General features: G+C 55.3%; 5 protein-coding genes across 5 annotated transcripts; 4 read left to right on the top strand and 1 right to left on the bottom strand.

Moving 5' to 3' along the window:
- Positions 1-1,033: 1,033 nt before the first annotated feature.
- P884DRAFT_275031 (uncharacterized protein) lies at positions 1,034-3,585 on the bottom strand (the record flags this gene model as incomplete). Its single annotated transcript, XM_069442797.1, has 3 exons — positions 1,034-2,795; positions 2,849-3,213; positions 3,412-3,585. The coding sequence occupies 3 exons, from the start codon at positions 3,583-3,585 to the stop codon at positions 1,034-1,036; spliced, it is 2,301 nt and encodes a 766-aa protein (XP_069300430.1).
- A 2,602-nt stretch (positions 3,586-6,187) lies between these two features.
- P884DRAFT_267032 (uncharacterized protein) lies at positions 6,188-7,015 on the top strand (the record flags this gene model as incomplete). Its single annotated transcript, XM_069442074.1, has 4 exons — positions 6,188-6,229; positions 6,424-6,609; positions 6,677-6,905; positions 6,993-7,015. 4 exons carry the CDS (start codon positions 6,188-6,190, stop codon positions 7,013-7,015), a joined length of 480 nt encoding a protein of 159 aa, XP_069300429.1.
- A 1,348-nt stretch (positions 7,016-8,363) lies between these two features.
- P884DRAFT_267031 (uncharacterized protein) lies at positions 8,364-9,537 on the top strand (the record flags this gene model as incomplete). The annotated part of the gene is made up of 8 exons (XM_069442073.1): positions 8,364-8,379; positions 8,441-8,640; positions 8,672-8,757; positions 8,794-8,834; positions 9,096-9,151; positions 9,208-9,232; positions 9,327-9,358; positions 9,487-9,537. The coding sequence occupies 8 exons, from the start codon at positions 8,364-8,366 to the stop codon at positions 9,535-9,537; spliced, it is 507 nt and encodes a 168-aa protein (XP_069300428.1).
- Positions 9,538-12,176: 2,639 nt separating this feature from the next.
- On the top strand, positions 12,177-13,151 carry P884DRAFT_255263 (uncharacterized protein). The gene has a single exon (XM_069440975.1). It carries the CDS (start codon positions 12,295-12,297, stop codon positions 13,060-13,062), a length of 768 nt encoding a protein of 255 aa, XP_069300427.1. The 5' UTR covers positions 12,177-12,294; the 3' UTR covers positions 13,063-13,151.
- A 1,608-nt stretch (positions 13,152-14,759) lies between these two features.
- Positions 14,760-16,122, top strand: P884DRAFT_236845 (putative methyltransferase-domain-containing protein; the record flags this gene model as incomplete). The annotated part of the gene is made up of 3 exons (XM_069440010.1): positions 14,760-15,066; positions 15,198-15,640; positions 15,740-16,122. 3 exons carry the CDS (start codon positions 14,760-14,762, stop codon positions 16,055-16,057), a joined length of 1,068 nt encoding a protein of 355 aa, XP_069300426.1. The 3' UTR covers positions 16,058-16,122.
- Between the last annotated feature and the right edge of the window lie 650 nt (positions 16,123-16,772).

Raw genomic sequence — 16,772 nt, 5'->3', positions numbered from 1 at the left:
ACAAACATGATTGAACGCGAACAATTCTGTCTTATATACCTGTCGATCGGGGAGGCGGGAGAATAGCCGTTGGCTTCGCTCCTCCTTTCCCGGTTTGCGAATGATACACGACACCCAAACTAACTTTCAAAACATCTCGTTCACGGTTTCCTCGCTCTCCGTGTTGGTTCGAGAGGCTGTGTAGAGTTGGATGACGTTCCGAATGCTTCTCCAGCACCAACATGTGCAGGCGCGCGTTGCCGTACCGGCGCAGGGGTCTGACCTGTGTGTGTGTGTGTGTGTGTGTGTGTGTGGCTCGGATGCGGGCCTTCTGAAGGCTGCGAAATATAATCCGTACAGAAGAACGTACTCCGTACCTGGCAGATTTTCCAAGCGACAATCTAAGCGTAGACGACGCCATCGCACGCACCCTTCGAGGCATGTGGGACATCGACTTTGCCGTTTCAACGCAGTATGCATGATATGGGAGCCCGAATGGGGGGGTCTGGTGCGAATGCATATTCAACGCTGCCTGTTGTATTTCATCGCTATCAAAAAGAAACGAGAAAATACCCTCCCCTCCCCTTTCATGTGATGGACTGGTGCCATCGATCCAGACATGATAACCTAGCCAACGCTGAGTATCGAACTTCCCAAACCGGATTTTCCATAACGCCAATTCGTGTTCCGAGCCATCTTCTTTTTTCTTGATGGACAGACGAGTAATCCAAACCACAAACCATGCAACACCCAGGTGCAGATGCAATGTGTGCCCAGCTCGACGATCCGGTCTGGCTCCGGGGCGAGCTCAACTGCCAGTGTGAAACCCAACCTCTTGAAACTCCCTCGCCATAACCAGTCAGGAATTCATGCAATCGGCTTTTGTGCTTCGAGGACGAGCAACGACAAAGAAACCCCTTAAGTGTAAAAAAAAAAAAAAAAAAAAAAAGGACCCAATCAACTAACCGAGAGTGCATGCCGGCTTTGACCCTCCCAGTGCTTGCTTTTCCCAGCCCATCTCTTCCATCAAGAAAGTCACCCCCCACCTTCCCCCTCATACCTCCACCGCAGCATAAATCTCCGTCTTCATCCGGCTCAGCCGCTCGTGCATATCCAACAGATCCGTCATCTTGCCCGGATCGGGGTTATCGTGGCTCACGACATCCCGGTGCAGCTGCAGGTACCGAGCGTAAAATTGCCGGAACTTGGCTGCCATCTCGATAGTCTCCTGGGAAGGGCGTTGCCGCTTCGCCTTGCCCTGGGGCAACGAGTCCGCCGCCGCCGCCGCCGTCGTCGTCGGAGGTCGCTTCTTGGCGATGCTGCCGCTGGTGCTGCTGGTATCTGTAGTGCTGCTGCTGGAACCGCGCACGGCCGTCTCCCGGCGCCACTCACGGTCCCGTTCCCGTTCCCGTTCCCGTTCCCGTTCCCGCTCGCGCTCGCGCTCACGGGCCTTGGCGGGCGTGGTGCGGTCCGGTTCCACGTCCGATGCGTTCGTCGGCGGGGAGGAAGCGAGGGGCGAAGACTTGACGGGCGAAGTATGTTTGGGCTTGGGCGCGGCCACCCGGCTGTGCTGACTAGCATCGGAAGCGGTGCGCGCTTTAGTCTGCGTGGGTAGTGGCTTGGTGGCAGGCTTGACGCGCTTGCTGAGCGGAGTGCCGGAGCTCGAGCTGTCGTCGTCGTCGGCCTCCCGCGGGCGCTTTGCGGCGGGCTTAATGGGCCTGGCGATCACCTCGGCGCGGATGGTCTCCTTTTCCCTCTCGTTCTTCTGCTCTCGCGGTGACACCTTCGCAGCCGGAGCGGGTTTCGGCTTCGGTACGGGCGCCTCTTTTGGCCTCTCCTTGCCATTCTCCGCCGGCGCCTTTGGCTTCTCGGCTGGCCGCGCCGTCGGCTTTGGAGCCGGTGCGCTTGCGGCTTTGGACTTCGCCTTGGACGACGACAGCGGTACCTCGTCATCGCTCGAGTCCGAATCCGTAACGAACTCCTTGGATAACACCCGGCCGCCCTTGGCGGAAGTTCCCTTGGTCGACGATCTGGCTGCCGAAGTCTTCGGCGCTGCCTTTGTCGTCGCGGCTGGCAACGGCTTCTTCTTGTTGGTGGACAGGAGACGCTTGGCCTGCGCCTCCGACGCCGACAGCTTCTTCTTCCCGTTCGACGCCTGGGAACTGGACCTCGACATTGCCTCGCCGCCCGAACCCTTCTTTGTGGCCGAAGTCGCCGAATCGTCCTTCTCCGAGTCGGCCCCGCTAGCGCTCGCTGCGTCGGTCCGCTGCTTGGGCGCCTGCATCACGGGGCCCTTGGCGAGCGTCACTTGCAGGTTGCTCAGGCATATGCCCTTCCCGCGATCCGCCTTGGGGAGCAGCTTCTGCCAGAGGGGGTCCGACGCGCTCACCCGGTTGCGATCGAACCACTTGATGGCATTGGTAATGGCCTTCTGGCGGCGGTCGTCGTCGGAGTAGTCGTACTCGAAGATATCGAGCTCCTTCCAGCAGTTCTTCTTCAGAACCCACCTTTGGAGGTCCTTGTCGAAGGTCGCCACTTTTTCGAGAGCAGCGTTGAACTCTTCCTCGGTCCCGTCCCACTTCTCCAAGAGTTCCTCGCGCGACAGGTCCTGGACCGCCAGCTCGTGCATGAGGGGAAACCGCTGCTGCTTCGCTCTCTCCTGTGGCGTGCTTCCGGAGGGAAGAAGCGAGGGAGAACCGACCCCGCTGAGAGCCGGACTCGGGGGTAATGAACGAGGCGAAGGAGCACCGTGTGTGTCGAGCAGTCGGCCAAACTTTGCCCCCTTCGAACCGGGTAACCCGCCGACGATGACAGCACTGGGATTGATGTTAGTCTCAGCTCCCTCAGCGGACCTTTCTGGCATCCGTACGAATTCTCCCGCTTGTCCGCTGCCAAACTGTCAAATGTCCGCTTAAGCTTCGCCGTGGCATCTTCCTGTTTCTGAGATTCCCCATCCTTGGCTGCTGAAGAACCGGGCCGCGCTGCGACACCGGAAGACTTGGCAGAGCCTCGGGCTGGCGCTTTCTTGGCGACCGGTTCTCCCTTCCCGGCTGGCTTGGCCGTCTTCGGGGCGGTCGTCTTCGGCTTGCGCTTCGGCTGCCGAAGGATCGACATGGTCGGCTCGGGCAACTTTCTCGCAGTCGAGGGATCGTCGGAATTGGCCAAGAAAAGGTCGTAGCCGGAGGGGTCGGACGTCTTTGGGATGCGAATCTCGTGATCGTCGAAGAGGAATTTCTGTGGTTGGGAAGGTCAGGAGATCGTCGAAGCAGAGAAAGAGAGAGGGCGGGAGGAGCATCCATAGGATTGGGGGAGGGGGGTGGTCGCGTTTGTGTGGCTCCGATCAAGTGCTCGGTATTGTCGAGCACCGCACAATCACAGACAATACATAGCGGACAATACTGGAGGCTAGAGGATATCTTGACAATTACTCACCGGATTGCTCCCCAGAGCCAATTGGATGTCTCCGCCATTCTGGACGCAGAAAATCATGTCCTCAATGACACTGTCACTCAAGGTGATAGCGAATGCCTGCGTCGGGAACTCGGCCATGTCTTTGATGGCCGAGCTCTCGATCACGACACCGCTCTCGGGAAAGTTGAGTACCATCTTGACGCAGCAAGAATAGTTCCGCAACGGCTTGGCTTCCCTCACGCCTCCCCACGGGTTCCTTCAGAACCCCCAGCAAGCTTTCCCGTCTGCCTCAATGGTTCGTATGTTCTCCCCCCCTCTTCTTGTCAGTTCGCTAATGTGTAGGGCGAGGTTCGTCAACGATGGAGGAGGCTCGGTGGGCGGCTCGCTGGGTTGGAACTATCAATCGGAAGGGCGAGAGAACGAGAGAGCGGGAGATAGAGGTGGAGGAACAGAGGTGAGAGAGAAAGAGGTAGAGAGGCGGCGCTCTGGACGGTGTTGATCAGTAATAGTGGGGAGGTCTAAGATTGCCGTCCACGATGTAGGTCCCGTCGAAAGTCGAAAGGGAGAAAGGGTAACCCTCCCCCAGAAGGATGTTGTCACGGATATATAGTTCCCAGTCTAGTCAAAGACTCGACAACGTGATCATGCGTGAGCCCGCCTCTTCGGAGAGGAGGAGTCCCCTGCACCTACGTGCTTGTTGAGACTGATTGAGAGCTTGGTCAGGTTTCTTTGCCACTGACTCCGTCACCCAGAGCTCCCGTGCAGTTGTCGGCATGTGGTTGGCACGCAAAGGGAGGAATCAAAGCAGCGAGCATGCACCTGGGCCACAACACTGACGTGGTGCCCTCTGTACGCTGGGTTCGGAGAGCAGGCCGGAGGGTGTGAGGCGCCGCGAGATTCGCAGGCAGTGGGCAGGAGAAAGAGAGAACGAGAGACGGGTCCCAAAGAGCAAAAGGATAAAAAAAGAAGTAAGGGAGCACCACAAGATCACTTTGCGTTTGGGAAACCGGAAGAGGCGAGAGCACGCCTGTGGGAGAATGAAAGGAAAGCTCCCAGGTAGAGGAGCGCAAGAGAGAGGGGAGAGAGAGAGAGAGAGAGAGAGAGAGAGAGAGAGAGAGAGAGAGAGAGAGAGCCCGCACCGCACCTGCAACCAAGAGTGCAGTGCGTCGGGAGAGCGACATGGAAGCAAGAGACGGGACCAGGGCAGAGCGGGTGGGTTACACGCCATTCCCACGTCCCCACAGCGTTCTTTTGGCACGGAGTCCCCACCGAGCGTTGCAGGTTGCGGGCATGTATCAGTACTGGGCTTGTCGCCCGCCGGCCCAGGCCGACCCACCGGGCTTTGCCGATTGCCCTCGCCGATGGGTGGAAGCAGGGCAACGGCGGCCGATGACTGGCCCAGGGAGACTGAGACAGGGTGGAGGGGTCTTGGCTGAGGTACCGCAAGGTACCAGCCGTCCTGGGCAAGCTGCTTCTTTTTGCCCGACAAGGGCTCAGGGATCGCGGGTGAGCAGCATTGTGCATGTATCCGATGCGGACCATGATCTCCAGGCCTTGCCAGCAAGCTATTGACACCTGATCGAGAGGGTAGGAGATGGGGCTGCTTGCCATTGAGCACAGGTTCCGGCTGCCACCTGCCAGCCTAGCTTAAAAATGACGGGATGGGAGGCTCCCAGATTGCAAGGGGAGAAAAACAAATCGCACACCTAACCCGAAGGGTAGTACAGGACGTCAGTGTAGTGTATAATAAGTACGGACAGAGTCATCAGGCGCAGTCAGTCAGCACCTTCGCGCGTGCACCACTCAGGTCGAGCTCAGCGGCCCCAGTGGAGACGATGACCTGGGCTTTGCCTAGCAGTTGTGGAGTCAACGTTCGCTTCGTTGGGTTTCGGGGCCAGGATTCACGGACCACCAGCCTCACTCACCTAACAACGGGCACCGTAATTAATTTCCATTCTCTGCCTGGTTGGAAAGTATTTGAATTGTTATTTTGGGGGCCTAGCCTGTGTCATATTCATTACCTAGTATGATGAAAGCCAATGCTTCCTTCCTCCCTCCCTCCCTCCCTCCCCCCCTCTCTTCCTTCCTTCCTCTCTTCCTTCCTTTCCATCTTTCGATTCTTCCCTAAGTTGACCACAATTTGCGGATTAGGCCATGGAACAAATTGGCGTGCCCGGCTTCCCCTCCCCCCATTCTCCGTCCCTCCACAAACTACTTAACACTACTATGTACCTATCGAAGCGCTAGTATTTTAGTCTTGTCGAACTGAGCGTGGCACTCCACCCAACTTCGCAATAGCGCGTATGAGGGGAAGTGGCCCGGCCCAGTCCGCTCCTCAATCCGTGTCGGGGGGGCCCACTCCATCCTCGCCCTGAAATCTCGCCCTGTCACGCATTTGAACACCGAGCGGATTGGGTGCAAGGAAACTGATGAGAAAGCGCTTTTAAACTGATGCTCCTTGACTTTTCAGGGAGGAATGGTACTCAAGACCCAGCCTTGTATACCTTTTCTTTTCTAATCCTCAAAAGCTGTCCTCATCGCGAGAACCCCGATCAATGGTTTATATTACCCACCTGACCTACTGCTCGTAAATGTTATGTAGTACGGATTACATACAGTACTAACTATACATGTATGTACCTTAGGGGCAGCTAGAGCCGACGCTGCAGACTGCTGGAAGTCGGTCTGACGCACTGCTACGTGCCCAGCCAGACACAGCCCTCGCGGCCTTCTTCCGTTCTCTCCTCATCAGGGTACGCAGGCAAAGAAGCACACGCAATCCGTCCGTGTTGACACCATGACCTGCCTGCCCCCCGGGCGGGTGGAATGTTGGGGCGTTGTGTGACGGAACCAGACCCCCGAGCAGATCTTCTCGGCCAAAACACCAATTGCCCTGCCCTGTGCATGGATACCGCAGCGGGCAACGCCTTCGGTTTCTGCTCAGGCTTCCCACTCGTCCCAAAACCTCGGGTCAGCCGCCAAGCAATGGGAGGCTGACCGGGAATGTCGTCCCTACACTAGCTACCTCCGTAGACAGGAGTCGATCCTGCTTTCGAGACCTTGGACATGATGATTGTAACTCAAACTGGAGGAGAGCATAGTGGTAAGCCGTGCACGGTGCAATACATGCTCCACGGCTTCCTGGCCTTCCGGCCGGCATACGCTGCAGGGTTGCTCCGGTTGCGGGTGCCCCGCGGCGTCTTCGATCCTTCGAGCAAAGTATCTCCGTGCACCCCCGGTGGATCGAAACAGTACCCCATCAAAGAGCTGCTGAAAGTTGAGACAGGCCGAGATCGAGCGGCCCAGGCGCCGTGTCAATGCTTCGGACCAGGCATCACTGATGCATTCTCAGATACATCCTTCGTATAGGCTTACCGTGGTCATCAAGGTAAACGAGCTCGGGTTTTTCAGCCTGCCCCCCTTGGGCTCGTTCGACCAAGGCTGTTTCGGTCCCGCGCACGCACGCGCGCGCACGCCGGTGGCCATGACACCGCCGGTTCCGCCGGGACCCATATGTGTGTGTAATCCTCGGTCATTGACATGCTTCTTCGCGGCACGGGACGAACAAAACTCGTGAACAGCAGCGTGGTACCGAATGACAGCACATGCCCAGCCCCCCCCATAGTGAACGCCCCTGTCTCAGAGACGAGCTACTTACTACCTTACGGCCACTACCTACCTGGGTAGGAGATAGCGCTGCTAGTGACACAGTATTCTACAGAGCGTGGGTGTATTTTGCGTAGATTGTACGAGAGCAGCTTAATAGGACCAATCTAGCGAGCGGTGGCAAATAACCAACCGCCAAGTCAGAGAGGTAAAGGTAGTGTAAGTATAGTATATGCCTTAGCTAAGGTGAGATTTGGCCGGGGTTCAACACTTCTACATGTAGTTTCTTTGTAAGGCCTGGCGGAAATCCCATACGGTATGACGGATGAATTGACTATAGATGACTTCCATCCCCTGTCTCTATCCTTCGTATACTACGTATTATATGTACGTAGGACACATACATTACTTTTGATCCGGTCCCTAGCACAAAGGTAGGCGGGTACTTTCCTGCGAGCCCCAACGTCGAGCCCTTCCCCCCAATCGACCATGCTGCCCGTGATGTACCCGATACTTAGTCAACTATTCGTTAGGTATCTCTCGTAGAACGATAGGCTACTGTAATACTCAAACCCCGACCCTCATTGCCCCGTTCGGTTTACCTTATGTTACCTGATAGGCGTGCGCTCGCTCTGCAACCCCTTGGCACTGTTCTGGCTGGCACCCGATATTTTTTTTTTTCCTTTTATTATCTTTCTTTCCCGATTTCTTTTTGTTTTCCCCTTCTTTGTAGGACCACAAAGTTCGGTAGTAGGAAGGGATAGGAACCTGACATCAGTGCGGGGCATTGTGCATACCCACCTATAAAGTAGCACGGAAGCTACTCCGTGCCTTCCTTGCCTTCCTTACCTTCCTATAAAGTAGTTGTTGTTACCTTACTGGCAGGCAGGCAGTCTGTGCTCGCGTGCAATCCACTGTGATCCGTACCTCCGAGAAGCTTCTTCGAATACCTAGGTATAGGTACAAGGGTCGAATACCTACGTAGGAACCCCCCAGCCGAGTTCGCACGCATATAGACATCGCGTAAATACAGCTAAGGCAGTGTACGCACGCCTATGCCTCTCTGCTCGGGCAATTTCTCGCTAATCTTTATCTCTCTCTTCCTCCTCCTCCTCTCCCTCTTCCATCCCTTCTCGACGGTATCCAAAGGTTGATCTCAATCCCTCAGGCTGCCTCACTTCAAGGTTCGGGGGTTCGTCCGGCCTCAGCTACCAATGGGCGCCTTCCCCTGGGCTGGGTGATTCCGGGTTTCTGCATGTCTCACCCTTATGTAGCCGTCCTGCAAACAGGTCCTGTCGCCGACGCATAGGGGCAGCCCCCGGCTAGAGAGTCCCCGGACGATAGCTGAAGGAGCGGGAGAGGCCAACATGCCGCCCACCTTAAGTAAGTAGCTTAATGAGTGTTCCCGTAGGTACAAGTAGTGTACTGTTTGTAAGATATGCAGGTATCGACCCTACATACGGATACGCGGGAGTTCCTGCAAGTGGCCTGCCTGCCGGCGCCTCCCTCTTCCACTTCATCCCACCACGCTCCGCCCCACTTGTCTGCCTCCGAACTGGGATCCTCGATTCGGGGAACTCACCGAAGTCTCGGAGGCTAGAGGGAGTACGATTTCCAGACCGGCGGCCTCGTTGGGAAGAGAATGTATGTGTGTGTGTATGTGTATGTGTTTTAGCACGAGCAGGGTTTCCGTTGCCTCAGCATGTACGAGAAGGGATATAAGAAAGTGTGCCTATGTAAGGTATATTTGTGTAGGGTGCTGTATGTAAGGCATATACACGCATGGAACACACACAGGAAATACTCAGAGCAGGATGAAGGGCGCGGTTGCGTAGGAGGTGAGTGACCTTCTCCCCCTCCTTCCGCTTACCGGCGCATGGAAGCGGCCGTCCACGCTGGCGCGCTGCAGGAGCCGTATGGTTACAGTTACACCTGCATTCAGGAACCCCGCGCATATGACATGATGTCCTTACAAACTCCGTACACGGCGGGGGGAGAGGCGAGGGGAGGGGACGCGACAAATAGCGCGGCGTCCCTACACTAGAGGTAGGAAAATGCCACCCATTTGGTTACTAGTACTGTGTAGCAATTCTCTCCAGGCTGGCTCACGGGTAAGAAGGCAGAGAGGGGAGGGGGCGAGTCGAGGGCTAACACAGTACGTATTTTCGCGCTATTTGCCGGTCTCCCGATTGTTTACATGCTTGCGACAAGGTGACGTGGAGAAGCGCAAGAAAAGGTTAGTGTCGGTTGCAGGTCGGCAGCACCCGCAGCCCCGGCGATGGGTAAATATCCATATTTAAACTTGAGCGGAGCTGCTCGTCCCGTTTTAGCGTGTAGTGGACCAGCAGGCATACAAAGTAAAGTGCGTGGATCGGACCACTGGGCCGCCAATTCCTCTTTGCCTAGAAAATCCGGGCCAAATCTCAGAGGGAATTTCTTGCATTTCAAGCGAAAAAACGTTACCCTCCAATGTACTAATTACTTACCTAGCTGATGGTTCCCGACCTCTCTTGGCGGGGAGGCTATATGCACAAAAAGTGATGGAATTCCGCTCGCTGCTGAGCTGAGACATCGAGAAACCCGATAATATGAGTTTCTAATCCGTACTTGTAGAGCAAGCAAACCAAGACCCCACTCATTACCAATCATCGAACGAGTGATCCCCTGGCAGGCCGCGAAGGCGTGCTCTCTTCTGCCTCTGCCCACCATCCGACTTTTCTATGCTTCCAATGATGGAGCGAGAGGGTAACTACTCCAGTCCCGGGGCGGGCGGAACCTCTCCCGCTGCCACGGTTACTTCGGTTGCTGCCCGCTCACGTTACTGCGTTATGTACATACACTACAAAGTACACGGCTTGGCAGGTTGATGCCGCATCTTGTCCAGCGGATGATGCCGGCCGTCATAAAAAAACCGCGCACATTCCGTGACGGGCCGGCGTACATACTCCTCGATATGATCCCCATCAAAGATAGCAAGGTACTTCTGGTTTGAGCAGCCCATTCGAATGGCACCTAGGCGTACAACTGTACAAGCTCAATGTCCGCTCGAGAGAATCGTCGTAGTGTGCCGAAGCTTATAGGGTTATATCTTGAGGTACCCTTATTAGCAAGAGTGTTGTCTTTGGCGGCCCCGCACTGGCAGCTTGCACTTCATCTCGCAGTATACTACACGTTCTCAGATTGAGCCTAGCGTAAACCCAAAACGGGGCAATGGAGTGGCCGGGCGCACGGGCCATAGACCGTTCCTCTGGCCAAACCTCCCCCACCGCTGCTGCTGTGCTCAGAATAACCCCAGAAAACTTCGAACCCGAATAAGCCAGACCGGGCTGCTTAGGCAAATCTCGCTGAGGCTTGAAGGCATCTGGAGCCGATTTGGACAATGCGGGATCTGCTAAGACGCTGGTGATATCTTACTAGCATCTTACGGCAAATTAGTAGATATAGAACATTACAACCTTCAAATCGTAGGCCTGCCGCTCGACATCGTGGCATACAGTATATATATACAGTACACACGATGTACGATGTCACATGCACTCCACAGAGGGTCATAAAGTTTTACTCTCCCTTACCTCTTAGACTTCCAACTAATCTAGGCTACGGCTGGTTGTAGTTCTGGCGGGTCAGGCGTGGAGAACAGACCTAGGCACACAGACCGTGGTCCCAACCTTACTTGATCTGGCGTCTACTGTATAGGTACTCTGCCAAAATTCACGGCAAGGCGAATGAAATATCATACAATGAGTACAGCACATGGCGGGCACTGGCAAACCTTTCTGCTACAAAGTAGTATACCGTACCAAATAGTCTTCTTTGCCTAGGCGAGATGCCAATCAATGGTGTTTGCGGCTGTTAGGCACACTATCTGCCTCTGCCTGTATATGAACTCCGAAGGCCAGACGTCGCCAAGCAAAAGCGGGTTCGTACATACTACGTACAGACAACAACAGCCACACTTAACAACGCAACACAACATAACGTAATACAACACAACGTAACACAACACAACGTAACACAACACAACGCAACCCAGCGCAGCACACAGCACAGCACAACACCAGCTCGTAGCAAAGAGCAGGCTCCATCCGCTCATTCACCCATGCGAAACGTGCCACAACAATCAGCACTCAAGAGGGTAAAAATTCTGATACAGCCCCACATTACGCAGCTCACGCTTTCCCCGTGATGGGTGGGTGTGTGGTGCGTGAAACAGTACTCCGTAGGCCGGGTGAGACCAGCCCAGCCAGCCTCGCCTACCACGGTTGCAGTAAAAGCTTTCCCTTTTCCTGGCTTTGTTTCTTTTCTTACAAAGATTGATCGATTCCGTTGCTGTCGAATGCCGTCATCGTACCCACCTATACCAACATCGCCATTTTGAGCTCATGTTGTCCATTCGGTCCTCTAATTTTATTTAGCAAGTAAAGAGAGAAAACGGACTGCGATGGCCTGCCACATGTCATGTATTCCATACACATCCCTGCCTGCCTTGCCTACTTCCATGTTTTGTGACTGTACGACCGAGTACGTGGAACTATCCAGTCAGCGAGGCGAACAGAAGAAAAAGAAGGGGGGCGGGGTTGGGGGGGGAGAGAGAGAGAGAGAAAGAGAAACGGCTGGTCTTAATTGTCATTGCCCTCTACACAAGCACGAAACAAGTGATCCGCCTCCTGGTCATTTCTCGCCGCTTGGGCTCATAACACATGCTCTCGCATCGAAGTATAGATGCTACCCGCCTCCTACAAGCAGCCTCCGAGGTCTGGTGAACCAGTGCCATGGCAGACAGAGAGACAGAATGAGTGAGAAAATAATACTCTATAGAGGGTGACCAATGTCACATTACTCTCATCATCCCATGTGTGTGATCGACAGACCCCATGTGAGCACATCGTTGGCAAGGTGCTAGGGGTTCCCTTGCCAGCCAGACTATGGAGCGAAACACCAGACGCTTGCTTGGGTCTGCACTAAACAAGCAGCAGCATAGGAACAGGCCTAGGGAAACACACCAACGTTCCCCCCTTTAGTGGCCAGAGAAAGGGATTGCTAACGCCGTCGGGGTCTAATCGGAGGTCTGGAGGCTTGTGTGCGCTGGAAAACAACGGAAAGGGAGACAATGACGGCTGGACAATCACCAGTTTGCAATCGAGCGAGTAGACTCAGAAGACGTTTGTCGGGTAATCTTCGTTGACTTTAGATATGTTATAGTTGAATAGCAACCACTTCTTCAATAGCACCGCACCAAGTGCCTACGGGTTTTTAGGCCGGCAGGGAGCACTCCAACTCCACGACCTCCACGACGAGATGAACGCCCGCGGCTACGGCCTCCCAACTTATCCAGGCTGTTCAACTTGCCTCCCAACAGGCTCAAGGAACTACCACGACAAGGCACGGAAGCTCTCGCTGTGCGACCTCAGCCTGTCCGACGACAATCCCTCAGAACACATGCCTTGCTGGGTCAAGGATAGAAAACCGAACCTGAGAGTCAGCGGCATTCACGACCCGGCTAACAAACAGCGAGATCTCAAGGCACCCCCGGCTCCTCAATGCCTCGGCATCGATGCCACGTTGCGAAACCTTCACCACGAGGTCAGCTCCTCGCTGAAGATGCTCCAGGCGCTCGTGCAATGCTTCGAGGCCGATGTGGAGGCTCTCCGACCCTGGGCTGAGGAAAGTACTCTCGATACCGTGTGGAGAAACAAGGTTAAGAAGGTCTTCCGTGGGAAGCGCGACAAGGCGAGATTCGAGGGCGTGGCGGCCCGGGTATCAGCCAGCAGGGCAGCTATCAAGGGCGCCGTGAGAACCGTCAAGACCCTGAAGGCGGCGTGGGAAGACAGACACACAGTCGAGGGTCAGATCCGGACGGCCAAGAAGGCGATCGTCTTCTGCGACGGAATCGTCGACCTCGCCGAGAGAGCGGCGAGCGAGCGAGCCGCCTGCAGGCAGCTGGTGACTGAGCTCGAGGAAACGATATGTTTGCTCGACCGAAGGAAGCACCCATGGATTTGTAAGTCGTCCCTCCTCAATACCTGCCCTCCTAATCTCACGGCTTCAGCGGGCCCGGGACAATGACTGAACGGTTGAGACTGCCATGTAGATGGGGAGGAGGGAACCAAGCAACATGGCAGCGAGCCTCCTGAGACGAACAGCTCCGTAAAGGAGAGCAAGGTCGAGGAGTCAAACCGGTATGGGTGGGGCTTCGACGAGGAGGCCAACGGAGACAACGAGGCTGAGGCGCAAGGCAAGTAGAGGTGTTCGACTGAAGGTCCGCCGAATCGGCCTGCGGTATTCCGTAGAGCAGAAGCAAAAAAAAAAAAAAAAAAAAAAAAAAAAAAAAAAAAAAAAAAAAAAAAAAGGGCGGAGAGTCATGTAGCTGGAGGGACTTCATTATGATTCGCATCGTTTGTGACCCGATGGGGTTGGAGGTGGGGAAGGGAGGAGGTTGTTGGTTGCCCAAGTTGCCCAAGGCGGGCGGCGATAGTTGGTTAGCAGTATCCTCGCCCTCACGGAAACAGGAAGCCACTTCTTACCTGGAAAAAAAAAAAGAGTTGGTGAAGCCTCGTCCTCAACAGGATAATCGGAATCGAATTGTGTGGTCTCGCCCCTCCAAGAGGAGAAGCAAGACCGCACGCTGCGTATTGCACTCAAGTGTTGCGCACAAGCTTCGTAACGGCTCTCCCAGAGGATACCTGGGAAACCGACACCCGCGTTGCCACGAGGCGGTCCCAGGCCCTGCTTTTCTGATGCCAATTACAGACGCGAGATCGCGCCAAGCCGTCACCGGCAGGGCTCGCAACCCATCGGACGCCCGAGAGCGCAGATGGACGAGCCATGAGTGAAGCCGATTCTCCGAATTTCTCATATGCTAGATGGTATGGCTCGAAAGCACTGCTTGCGCAGGCTCTCCGTTTGTAGCATAGAAACGCAGCGTTGAAGAGGACGAGGCTTCACGGAGAAGAGAGAAGGGGAAAAGAGAGAAAAAGAAGCAGAAACGCAGGCACAAAGAGTTTTTGGAGTCATCGAAAATTGCGGCTCAGTGCCCCGCGGTCGATCCCAGCCAATCAAAGCTCGCCTGCGCAGGATAGAGACCCGATTTTGTTCAGGGTTCCCAAAGGGAAGGATGCACCCCCACTCTTTTTTTTTTTTATACACCAACTCTATCGCTGCTCTTCCTCACTGGCGCCGGGCAAAGCAAAATGCAAAATTTCGAGATGGCAGTGGGTCACCGCCAGACTGGCAATCCCCGCCATTATCGTGGAGGCACAGGAACTGTCGGGGGCTACGAGGCTCGATAACTAGGATACGGGGAGGAAAGACGTCAGACGGCGGTGCCACGATGGCACTGTCCATCGGGATTCCAAAAAGAGAATCTGAGCCAAGTACGTCAGCAAGTATAAAAAAAAAAAAAAAAAAAAAAAAAAAAAAAAAAAAAAAAAAAAAAAGGCCAACGGCCATTTCCATGCAGGGAAATGTTGTATAAGCAGCGCCGCCGGTAGTTTTCAATGTGCTGGCCGTGAAGGCCGCTCGAGTGTAGTTATAGTCTCCTCGGTATTTTCCCATCTTTTCATTCTCATACTTTCCCTTTTCTTCTTTTCTTCCTGCCTTTCCTGTTTCTCATTCCTTGGCCACTCTTTGCTGCCTCTTCACAACTGTCTGTTTGGCCCTTCGAGGGTATCCTTTCCTTTCCGCTCTTTGAACCCTAAAACAAAAGCTCTCCCTATTCAAAAAATCTTGCCTTGTGATCGATTATCCCCTTCGCTGCGCAGAGCATGAGAGGCGCCGAGCTGTTCTCCTCCCCCGAGGACGAGCTCCCCCGGCTCTGGCAGAAACCTGCCTACGAGGTACTCTTGGAAACCCTCAAGAAGCTCCGCGTCGAACCCCGTGTGTGGAGTCTGCAGGACTCGCGCGCCGATATCCTTAAGGAGCAGGCCGCAACCGCCTACGACCGGCGGGAGGTGGTCGCGTTTCTGTCCTCCATCATCAAGAGCGGCTTGCCATGGCTCGATAGCGATGACGAGCGGGAAGTGATCTGGGAAGAGGCAAGCAAGCGCATGTCGGAGCGCTGCGGCCGGACAGGTATGTCTACATTGCGCGCCCTCCCGGTGGAAGAAAGGGTCAAGTGCGGGTCGGGGCAGAGAGAGGAGGAGGCCAGCCCAGAGACAAGAAGGGCAATGTGAGAGAAGGTGGGGCTGACGGTGGTCGGGCAGCGATGGGGGAGATCACTCGGCGCTGGCCCTTCGAAGATCACGGCCACGGCGCCTTCAGCCTCGTCATCCGGGAGCCGCCCCTGACCGGGGATTCTCTCGGCCTCAAGACGTGGGGCTCATCGTACGCTCTCGCCCGGCTCCTCCGCCAGTTCGCGGACGGCCCTCTCGCACACCTGTTCGTCCCCGGGGTGCTCTCGGCTCCGCACGAGGTCCTGGAGCTGGGCTCTGGCACCGGCCTCCTGGGCCTGGCGGCCGCCTGCGTCTGGAAGACGAGTGTTATGCTCACGGACCTGCCCACCATCATCCCCAATCTGGCGCACAACGTGTCTCTCAACAGGGAGGTCGTGGGCCGGCTTGGCGGCAAAGCCGAAGCGGCTCCGTTGACATGGGGCGGTTCCAGGGAAGACGTCGACCCCATGTTCTGGGAGCCGAACCGTTTTCAGGTGAGGGCACTAAGCAGCAATGCTTCAACCAGAACAACTCTCCCACAAAAAAAAAAGGAAAAAAAAAAAAAAAAGAAAACGCTAACCCTTTAATAACAGCTCATCATCGTGGCAGACCCCCTGTACGACGACGACCACCCGACGCTCCTGGCCGGCGCGATCGATGAGCAGCTCGCTCTCGGCGCGGACGCGCGGGTCCTCGCCATGGTTCCCCAGAGGGACGAGATCACCAGGGGTCTGCTCAGCAGCCTGCGGGAGGAGCTGGGCCGGCGGCCCCGCCCGCTGCTCTGTCTCGAGGAGGGCGTCGTGGACGGCCAAGACGACTGGGGTGACGAGCATGGCGGCGACGACGACGACGGGATGCGGAATGTGGGTTTCTGGTGGGGAATCTTTGGGCGGGCCCCGTCAAGTTGCTAGCTGAGCTGGCAGTTGGGTTGGATGGGGTTTTCTCCAAAGTTAGGCCATTTTCTTTCCCTTTTTTGGCTTTTTTTTTTGTTTGGTGGGGGGGGGGGGCTGCAACTTCATGGGAAGCCGAAAGCGTGGCGTTGGCGGGCGTGTCTTATTGTAGAGAACGAGCTTGTTAGACTATTCGCATAGTGTAGAACTGGGATATGAGGGAAAGAGCGGGTTGGAGTTACTGGACCAGAGCTAGAAAGGGCAGCAAATAGACAAGGTGTGATAACCTAGAAAGTCCCAGTGTTGCCTTGAAACGGCTTCAAGGATTGGCGTCATTGCAAAGCTATGGGCAAAGCTCGAGACTTGCATCACAGACCTCAGAACCCTGTCGTCAGGAAGAACCTCGCGAGAAGTCCGTAACTCTCTGGCTGACCTTTAGACGGCGGCGAATGGGTCAGGAAACTCGAGTAGTCCGAGGCACTACTTCCTCCGTCCTTGTGTAGAAAAGCGTCCATATCACCATCTGACGAGCACTCTGGGATCGACACCACCTGAATCAGAAGCCGTGAGACGATGTCATTTGCACACTCGAAACGCGACGCAGAAAAGATGACATTCCTTGTGCTCCTCTGCCTACTTGTCTGTTTCTCCGCTCTGTCCCCTTCACCTCTAGAAGCCATCACAAAAATCATAGACCTCCTTCTCCGTCTGGTTTAAACGAGATGTGCCTCCACCC

Source organism: Thermothelomyces heterothallicus, assembly GCF_042370625.1.
Source record: "Thermothelomyces heterothallicus CBS 202.75 unplaced genomic scaffold P884_scaffold_3, whole genome shotgun sequence".
In the NCBI taxonomy this organism is placed as follows: domain Eukaryota; kingdom Fungi; phylum Ascomycota; class Sordariomycetes; order Sordariales; family Chaetomiaceae; genus Thermothelomyces; species Thermothelomyces heterothallicus.
The sequence above is the reverse complement of the archived record's forward strand: the minus strand, read 5'-3'. Positions and strand labels throughout refer to the sequence as shown.